Consider the following 10,617-nt stretch of genomic DNA (forward strand, 5'->3'; position numbering starts at 1 on the left):
CTCTATGTAAAGATACTGTACATACATGACAGTGGGAGGGGACAAAAACCAAGGAAGGGGCGGAGGGAAGGGGAAAAGCGTTAGGTAGGTCTCAGATAACAATGCTGTTGTTGTGTCGAGTGTGGAGGAGCCCTTCCATCACAGCTGCTGCCTGTTGCTGTCCTTTCCCTCCTTTTTACTCGCTCTCGTTTTCCCTCTCAAGCTGTAAGAGCGCTGGGAGGAGAGAACGACGCCACTGTTACTCCAACAACTGCTCATTCTTAGAAAAATCATTGTTTTAATTTACAGAAAAGAGGTGATAATGTAACGTTTTTTGTTGTTGTGGCACAAGCAATCCATATATTTGGCTTTAAGGGACAATAAATGGTGCACTGAGTTGTCTCAGAGGGAACTGGAACAGAAACACTGGCATAATCCTCAGAGGAGGGAGACAGGATGAAGGTAAAGGTGACCTCATCCAAAGCCTCTTTGACGGCGGGCAACTTATTCATTTATCTTCTTCACTCTCTCTCTCTCTCTTACACATGCATACATGCCACTTGTCAGTAGCTGCAGGTTGAGTCTTGTAGACCAGGAACATGTGAGACTGGACAGCTGTGTTGTTCACAAACACACTCTCTTTACTCCTGCCCAATAAAAACAACCAAAGCGTGTGTGTGCAGGCAGGTGACTGTGAATGGATCAATGGGATGTAAGGAAAGTCTGTCTCTCTCTCTCTCTCTCTCTCTCTCTCTCTCTCTCTCTCTGTCTCTCTCTCTCTCTCTCCCTACCTTACTAAGTGGATTTCTCCCATGCAGCGAATGCAGCCTTCCCATATGGAGCGACGGGTAAAGCCAGATTACACCAGTTTGTGTGAGAGGGGCTTCAGCAACACCATCGCTCACAGTATGAGCCCACAGGAACAAAAAGGATGAACGTTATAGTTCAAATCTGTACAGTTACTGTGTGAGCCTCTTGTGCTGTCAGCTGGACAGCAGTAACCTCTCTGACATTTGTTTGTATGATTAATTCAATTCAATTAAATTTATTTTTATAGCGCCATTCATAACGAAGTTATCTCAGGACACTTAAATAACAGCAGCTAGAATCGAACAGAGTTCAACAGTTTCAACTCATTTTCAACTAATCTGAAATAAAGTTAAAAACAAAATTGAACTAAACTTGTAGAATTTAATTATTCGTGAAGGAGGAAATGGGATCAGAGTTTGGTTTAAAGAGGATACTGTGATGCCTGCATAGTGGCAACTGTAAATAACAATATTTATATTTATTCATATTCATAATGTTTATATTAGATATTTATATTTATTTGTCCACTCAGCAGTCAAAGGAATGTGTTGCAGTTTAAGGAGGGGAGTGCCCATGACCTGCCTTTAACACTGTCATTTACATGCGAGAGAGGGCGGAGGCTTGCCCCAGTGGCAACACTGCCTAATAAGCTCAGTAACAATAAACCTTAGTCGGCTTTAACCATTGATTAACCAACAGCTGACACAACAAAAACAAATCCCACAATGGCAATTAATGCACGCTCTGAAGGCGTGCCCTTTTTGAAAGTATTGCATTGTTGGGTCATACCTTATTCTCTCAGATAAGGGGGGCAATTGAATGGAACTAATCTATGGTTGCAAACAATGAGATTAAACAAAAGAATGGTTAGATGCCCGAGAAGTCAGGCAGCCAGCACAGGGACGAGCGCATATAATGAGTTATGATCTCTGACACAGTGGCTCTGGTGGCAGAAGAGGCCTCCAAATGACTTCCATTGCAGGCCATATGCTGGGGATCAGAGGGACTGCTGCTGCTGACCCTCCCCCACTATCTACTTCCTGTTTTTCATGGCTGTCTGCTTGCTTCTGCCTATACAATACCAGCTGTGTCTGGAGACATTCCAGCTCGTACTATAGCCACTGCTGCCCTTATAACACCATGACCGTTGGCAATGAAGCTAATAGACACGACAGTGTAAAGACAGATTGCACTGAAGCCTCTCCGCTGCTGCATCATCTGAGATCTGCTAATCAGGAGGCTGCTCCACTAAACGCCTTTTGAAATGCTTTAGTTCTTCAGTGGACTTTCTTGTTATACTGTGCTGATATTGTTATTGTACCCTATATTGATAGTAACTGCGAACTAGTGGAGTAAAGGGAAACCGTTGATATAAAATGTATATTAACATGGTAACAGTGTGATAGAAATGAATGTGGTACATGTACGTATACCATAGAGCATGTTGGTTATATTATCTTCCACATACTTAAAATGTTTTGCTTGATAAAAACACATATTTTTTTACTGACAAGGAGCCTAAACCAAACATATAGTAACGTTTGAGAACTTGAATACAATCTATAATTTTACTCCACTACATTTCAGAGGGTAATATTACGTTTTACTCGATTACATTTATCTCACAGCTATCGTCACTAGTCAATTTGCAGATTGAAATTTTACACGTCGTCAGTTTATTAAATAGGATGCATTGTTATAGATGAAACAATCCAATAGTATATAAAGCAGCACAAAAATAGCTATACCTCAGCCAACTACTGCAGTACTGCTTACATTTTGATGCTTCAGTAATACTGATATAATAATAATATAAATAATATTAATAATAATTACCTATCAGTGTTACAAAAGCATCGCAAAGCAAATTTGTTCACAGGTTTCATGATTTAACAAACAGCTGTAATAAAATTCACAAGTGCATATAAAATGACTGCATACACAAAATATGCATTTTATTCATGAATAAAGCATTTTGTATAGTTAGAACATGATCCTACAGTGACCTCTAGTGGTAAGGTGTAAAACATCACCCAGGCAGCACCAGCTTCTTCTGATATTTTTTTTTTTTTCCAGCTCAATTTGCAAGGTGGGTTGGACCCACAGCTATATTCTTCAACCAGGACAGCAGCCTGTGTTACACTAAATAATCCAGACGACCTTGGTGGTGATGGGCTTGTTGCAGCCATCCCACTGACACTCATCAAAATTTCTCACAGGTCCACAGGCCACTCCACAGTAGGAGTGTGAGCTGTTGTTCACACACAAACCTCCACCTTCATTCATCAGCCTGCTGTAGGGCAGATGATGGAGGACCTGGAGACCTGTACTGAAGATCAGAACAGTATGTTTCAGTAATGACTAAATGAGAAAGAAAGAGAACTGAATTATATTCTCTGAATTTTTTTTTCAAACACCCTCTTTCCCCATAACTGGAAATGATTTACACTATATAGGGTCATCATATAACAGATACACTAAATAGAAACCGGAATTGGTTTCAAACAAGGAATAATTTCACATTTCAGTCATAAAACTTTATGTAGTTTTATAGTAAGTTTAGTAAAGCAAGTATAAAAAGGTAGGGAAGAGGTCTCCCTGTTGAGGACTAAATAATGATCACATTCTAGATGCTTGTTGGATACATGAGAAAATAAAAGTTAACTGTTACTTTTCCTTCCAGTAGAAGTTCAGAATCACTGTCAGGACTCACTTCTGCTAGGAAGATGCTAGCTGTCTTCCTACTCGTCATAGTGATTATGTCTTTAAAAATTAACCTTTATCACCTTGTTTGCACTGACACTATAAATAAGCCTGATTTGAGTCTGGGTAGCTCATAGGCCGGCAGCTTATCTACTCATTCTGAAGTGTGAAGAAGCTTAAGTCAGTGTCAGTACATCTACATGAACATGACTGTGTATTTACCAGCATTAAAATGCCACAGTGGACAAATCCTCCATAACATATAAAAACCCTGAAAACTAAATGGTACTCAGGTATGAGCAGTGGAATGTTGTTTAAAAGAGCTCTCACTGTGTGCATAAAAGTTTAATTCAGTCGTGGGAGGGGATTTTTTATGCTTTCTGGATCAGTGGAGGAATTATAAATATCATCAGCAAAATGTACTTAAAGTATCAAAAGTAAAAGTCCTCATTATGATGAAAATGGCCCCTGTGAGTTTTATTATAAATCATAGTATTAAGTCATGATTACAGTTGCATTATTATCTTAGAATAATTTGAATATTGTAGTTGGTGGAAGTGGAGCTAATCTTATATTGTTAGTATTAATAATAATCTTTAAAAATGCATCATATTGATTTTGTGTGCCTGCAAAGTAACTATTAAATATAAATAGTCCAACATTGTACCTAAATAAGAACTTATAGGTCCAGTGTGTAACATTTAGGAGGCTCTACGGACAGAAATGGAATATAATATTTATCAGTATGTTTTCTTTAGTGTATAGTCACCTGAAAATAAGTATTGTTATGTTTTTGTTACCTTAGAATGAGCCTTTTATATCTATCTATAGACGCTACAGGGCGCCTTCTATGGTGCCTTCCTGCTATGTTTCTACAGTAGCCCAGAATGGATAAACCAAACTCTAGATAGCTTTAGACAGAGCGTTTCCCATGAGTTCTGCGGCCACTGTAGTTTCTCCTACACAATTCACAGTCCGTTTTCATTCCCTGGCCATCAAATACATCATGAGAGGTGTTCAGTTAGTTAACTCCAACTTCACCACTAGATGCCACTAAATCCTACACACTGGTCCTTTAAGTATAAATACCTTGAGCTAACTACAGCTGTCATATCTCTTACACTGTGCACTGAGGGAGGATGTCATTTGTGTAATGCAACATGTACCTCCACTTACAGGCAGTTGAAAACAACGGGACCACCTGTCTAATTATGTGGTGTTCCTTCTTAATTGCACTGTAATGAATGACAAGCAAGCTGTAATCACACACTCAACTTTAAATAACTAGAGAGTGAGCAACTTCCAACAGTATCTCTGGACTGAGAAGTTCTTGCACTGCAAAAACAGCCCTTCTAGAAACAGGCCAAATATTGGTAAATATAATAAAATTTTCTTGCACTGAGCAAAAAAATCTGCTGATGTGGTACGCCAATTTTGCTTGGCTTCTTAAAACTAGCATACAAATCTAGCCACTGAAAGGCCTTAATGGGCTAGAAACAAATACCAACATTTTCAACAGAAAATAAGTATTCTGGTAATTTAATAATAGAGCTGAACTGAAGAATTTGTACATTGATCTAATAATTAGTAAATAAATCTTCCAATAAGACACAATTTATTCAAACAGCATAATAAAGTTACTTTGTCTTAAATGAAGGCACCAGAAGCATTCAAGCCTAGCAGCTGCTGGGATATTTTACAAACCAGTGCTGTAACTTGTTACTGGTTAAATTTAGCTCAATATTAGTTGTACTATCTTATTAAAAAAAATTTAAAGGTAAAGAATAAGACTCATTTCCCAGAAACAAGGCTTCTTTGCTTTCTTGACATTCCTTTTTTATAGTGTGAGGTATCATATGATTTCCAAGCCCCTGAAAACTAATACTAAGAAATATTTTAATTTCTACATTTTACTTCTTCTCTGCCTTTGCAGGCACGTTACTCCATTTCTTTTGTGTGTGTAACTGCCATTAAACTGGAACCAATGAAGTAGTACAATCAGCAGTACTGTGTACATATCGCCTCCGATCTCACTCTGTTTTCTTTGTCTGATTTCAAGGGGAATCTGATTGAATCTGGCCTGGTGGCAGGCAGTAAGAATACCAGTAACTATATAGAAATAGCCAGCCTTCTTGCTGATGCTCTGGTTTGTTGATGGAGGCATGTAGCAACCGATAAAGGCATCTCTATTAAATCATAACCACTTAAAAATTCATTGTAGTAGGAATAAATAAGCAACTATATAACTAACTATTTATTAAGAATTTAACACTGAACAACTGGCTAATCTGCGTCATCAGGACTGTGCAACTGTCATCAGATTCTGAAATATTGTACAATTCTGATTGGTGCACAGGCCCACATGACATCAACCTTTTATAACTGAGTCTCATAAACTTCAAACCAGTGAGATAAGCACAGAGAAAAAAAATCTCCAATGTGAAACAACCAACACTTTGACAGAAAAAAATGTGTTTGTGTCGGTCCAACAAATAAATACAAATAAGTATTCAGTACTTGTAGTTTTTTAGTTTATTTTTTTTATCTTTTGTTCTCTCAACAGCAGTAAGAGTAAACTGTATCCCTTATATTATATTATAAAACTGCAATTCATGTTATGAAAGAATAAAGATAAGACTTTCTGTAACATGACCATGGTGGAAAACATTTACTCCAAAGCATAAAAGACAAAAAGAGACGACTACTTCACCAAGAGTATCAGGCAATAAAAGCAGGCTGAAGCTGACTGACTCACAAACAAACAAGGTACATGGGAACATGGAATTAATCTTCTGATAAGACACAACCTCACCTGTCTGTTCAGCCCCTAGGAAAAACGTCAACCTCACACCCACAACTGAGCGGCTGGTTGGGAAGTTATTACTGACACTGAGGTGATAAGGGCTGGGTTTCAATGGCCTGAACCTGAACCTTGCTCCCTGTGAGAGTTTCACAGTCTCAGGTAGAGCCCTGCTGTTTCAGGAAATGAAGCTTTGCTCCAGTCCACACACCACAGCGGGAGCTCTCACACAGTAAGTTTATTTAACTGAAGATGCTGTTACTTCTGAGGAATATTTAGTTACGAAGGCAGAGATTTGACCTCCGATTTATAAAAGTCGCATGTTTTGATATTTACACTAGCCAAGTATGAAAAAGCTATAAAAGTGTGAAGACAGCATGTTCCAAAATGAAACTGGATAATATAGGTTTTCCTATTTTTTGTGATATATTTATTTTGCCTGACTAAATGATGGAATGGTTAAAGAACAGAAATAGGCTTGTAGAATTCATTTAAATGACAAAAAAATCATTATAACAATTTCAGTGTCTAGAAAAGGAAATAGCTCTCTGTCCAAGAATCAAGCTAAGCTGATAGAGGATGTCATCAACATTTTCTTGATGCCCTGTCCTCTAAGAAATTTGGTCTTGTGTTATTGAAATGAAGTTGAACTCCCACTATAGAGCCTGAATGCCCACTGTGGAATCATTTCCTTTACAGTAGGGTACAAATCCAGTGACATTTTTTCAAGTCAGTTTTAAAGAAAATCAACATTGTCTACTAATTAGGGCATGATAAATATGTGGAAATCCACATTTTTGATTTTGTCAGTTTCCACAGCAGATTTTGTAATCCACCTCTTACAGAAAACAAATGTGTGGGGCTTTTTCTTAACATACTAAATATAGTCCGCATTAAAGGGTTAACTTCTTTTGGCATCTATTCTTGTACCTACTAAATCATAAAGTCACTTTACCCTGGTATTGGACAATCAGTACTAAGATTTGATATGTGGATACAAATATTATTTTAACTTCATGAACCAAATGCACAAGAGCTTTTTCTGAACATTTCTGAACAGGACAACGGATATTGCTGCAAAATCTCACCGCTGTCTCTCTTTCATTTTTCAGCATAACAACACTAGCATGGCTTCCTGGAAATCACTGCCTAACCTCTTCTGCATCTGTTTATTACTGTGTGCAACTGGAGGTCAGCATTCTTGTTTTAAATACTTGTATATAATAAGTAAGATCCTGCTGAAGTGGACAGAATGTATTGTATTTGCAATTTGTTGTCTGAATACGAAGTATAGATTTCCTCCATTGTGTGAAATGTATACGTTTCATTCTTAATAATAGCAGTTTTAAAAGACCTGTGAAGTAAGTGGTGTGACAAGAGGAATAAATTAAACTTTAATGATCCCTATGGGGAAATGAAAAAGCTTAAAACCCTTATATCCACTCGGGATGTGACTTAACATTGTGTCCTTCCTAGTCGTTTGCTTCCCACTTTTCTCTCAACTAATGTTAATGGTTTTTAAATTACTTTGCAAATCAAGTCAGAGCTGTGACTGGGAACTCAGGGAGAGTACTTTTAGAGTAACCTTTCTGAACACCACAGCAGGTCAAACATTACCCTTAGTGCTGCCTTGAAGGGAAAAAAAGCTGAAGCAAACGAAACGCTTGCAAATCTAATCTATCGTTCTCATCAAAATGCAAACAACTCATTTCAGATACAGCTGACTGTTTGAGAGACAGAAGAACACAATAGAAGAAAACATCCAGGACAATGTTCATGAACTCTGCCTCAACCTTTGTGCTCGACATAAGAAGGATTAGTATAGATGAATGTTGTGTTTGAGTTTCAGTCTTGTCAAAAACCAACAAAACAAAACCAGTGTCCTTTGTAATATTTTCCTGCCTTGTGCAAAGTCAAACATGTCTCAAGTACTGATTTGAACAAAGAGCGTTATGTGTCTCCATAACATGCAGGCCTTTTGACCCTGCAATGTGCTGCCTATCACACAAAAATCTATTTCCACTGCCTTGTTTCATTGATTTTTAGAGGATGCCAACAGCATTAAAAATAACTATTTATTAGAGTTACTGCCCAAAGCTGAGGAACATTTTGCTTATACCACCAAAAGGAACCCTTACCCTTGTCAGCTAAACTGTGACCTCTATTCATCAGTAGCTTTGGCCTCAACCTCTGGATTGGACTTCATTCAGGGAGTCTCTGTGAGGCAGATTTCCAATTAACCAGCCATCTTTTTATTTAAATTTATCTTTTTTTAAGCAATTCCATCTAGTAATTGTATACATGTATATGTATATTAAGTGTACGGATTGTCAAATTCTCAGCACAAACTCGCTGAGGGTAAAGTGATGCCAGTTTGTGCATAGTAGGTGCACAAGTATTAAAATGACTTACAGTGTGTGACCAACAGTAAACACACATACAAAAGAATCACACAATCAAGCAATTTTCCAGCAATAAAATAAACTTTACATGATCTATTTTCACTAAAATAAATTTAATAATCTACATGTTTTGTGAGACCTAATATTTATATGCAAAACTTACCAGCAAACCTGTGCTTTTACATATAGTCCTACCCCTCAAACTGAACATTGAACGGGCACTGTACATAATAGGGTAGGTGTTGTATGAAAGTAAAAAATCAGCCTGACAATATTCAGTCATCGCAACACAAATGACAGAGCTGCTTCAGTCAAACAGAAAAGGCATTTAAACCCAAATGAAATCCTTAAGTGGCAAGATGCAAAGTTCTATTCTATGTCTTCTATCGTGAATATAGTTCGTCTCTCATTTCTGCCTGACATATTGTCTCTTTTGTACTCAGTGCTGTCACAAAAGTTCCAGCTGGAACCGCTTAACGCAACAGTGCTAAAAGGCTCTGATGTGCAATTCAACGCCACTGTGGAGGGAAAGTGGGAGGTAATGACCTGGAGTGTCGAAGGGTTGCTGGTCCTTACTGTGTTTTTCACCGGTAACAAAACATCATCATCATCATCATCGTCATCCCCTGAGCAATTTTCTGCCAGATTGTGCTCCAGTGGTGACAGCCGCTGTGTGGAGTTCACCATCCATAACGTCACCCGCAGGTACTCCGGCCCAGTCACCTGCGCTGTGCAGGGGGAGTATGGCTCAAAGACGGCACACCTTTCTGTACAAGGNNAGTTGTATATGTGTAATGACTTTGTGCAGTTTGGTATTGTAAGAGACACATGCTGCCTGACCTCTGACCTCACTGTGGATGCAAAAACACAGAAAAGGAAGAGGAAGTCCCCTTTAGGCTCTCAGTGATGCTGAGGTGTATGCACACAGCACTCACCCAGACACCAGGGCTCATTGTTAAAAATCAGCTCAATATTTCAGTATTCACACTATAAAAAATCTCTCAGTATAGTCGTGAGGAAGGTGTAAGGACTGGGATGTACTCTGGGGGGCAGCAGTGAGCTCCATTCTTCTGTCCTTTCAGCAGCCTCAGGAAATACAATCTAATGACAAAGAATAGATGATGACAAAAGGAGACCAAAAACACTTTGAAGCCAGAATGAAATGTATAGTACTACTTTCACAATAAACTTAGTGGATAACAGTATTTTATATGATTTATTTTTTATGATGTTATATATTCACATATGGAACAACACACACACGACACACAACCACACACACAAACACACACACACACTTGCCTGTCATCCACTGCTGCTAGCATGATATTATGGCCAGTCTAGGGCTCATTATCTCCCCATCACCCTTCAAATGGGAGCTGTGTTATATGGACAAAACTTTGTTCATTACATTCAACTTAAAGTTCATCCATACTGAAACCAGATGGAAAAATATGCCGGAAACACTACTTTATGAGGGTGTCATTAAGTGTGGGTGTGTGGAAACACGTCTAGCTCAGAGTATAACAACCTTTTGTTCAGGGAGAAAGAAAGAGTGAGGGGAGCCTAATAAAACGTTTACAGCCTGTATGGCAGAACTGGAATTCAAACAAACATACAGGTGAGCAAAAGAACAAATACAAAAAAGCTTTTTTTCTCATTATTATAAAGGCAGCCAGAGAAATAATTGAAATAATGTCTCATCTTTTAATGGTTGGATAATCACCACAATGTGTTTTTTAAAGCAGTATGAGTGAAACAATTCAAATTGCTATAAACGTCATAGAAATGTTGATTAAATGATTAACACCATATGATCCCTGGCGTCAAAACCCACCCATAATGCACTTTGCCACGAGCATTTGGATATCACATGCAAGCATCGGTCCAAAACCGAGAAAATGATTGAATTTTGATATGAAA

At 38.2% G+C, this 10,617-nt stretch overlaps 1 protein-coding gene across 1 annotated transcript in view; it reads left to right on the forward strand.

Annotated features, from left to right (window-relative positions):
- The first annotated feature begins 6,449 nt into the window (after nt 1-6,449).
- igsf5a (immunoglobulin superfamily, member 5a) overlaps nt 6,450-10,617 on the forward strand; it is a 10,774-nt gene continuing 6,606 nt past the window's right edge. Inside the window, exons 1-3 of the mRNA XM_035666044.1 lie at nt 6,450-6,524; nt 7,405-7,483; nt 9,138-9,506. Of these exons, the coding sequence (XP_035521937.1) occupies nt 7,420-7,483; nt 9,138-9,506 (433 nt within the window). The 5' untranslated portion in view covers nt 6,450-6,524; nt 7,405-7,419. The remainder of the gene's footprint in view (nt 6,525-7,404; nt 7,484-9,137; nt 9,507-10,617) is intronic.

This window comes from Morone saxatilis, unplaced genomic scaffold, assembly GCF_004916995.1.
Source record: "Morone saxatilis isolate NCDOM2014 unplaced genomic scaffold, NCSU_SB_2.0 Contig20, whole genome shotgun sequence".
Lineage (NCBI taxonomy): Eukaryota > Metazoa > Chordata > Actinopteri > Moronidae > Morone > Morone saxatilis.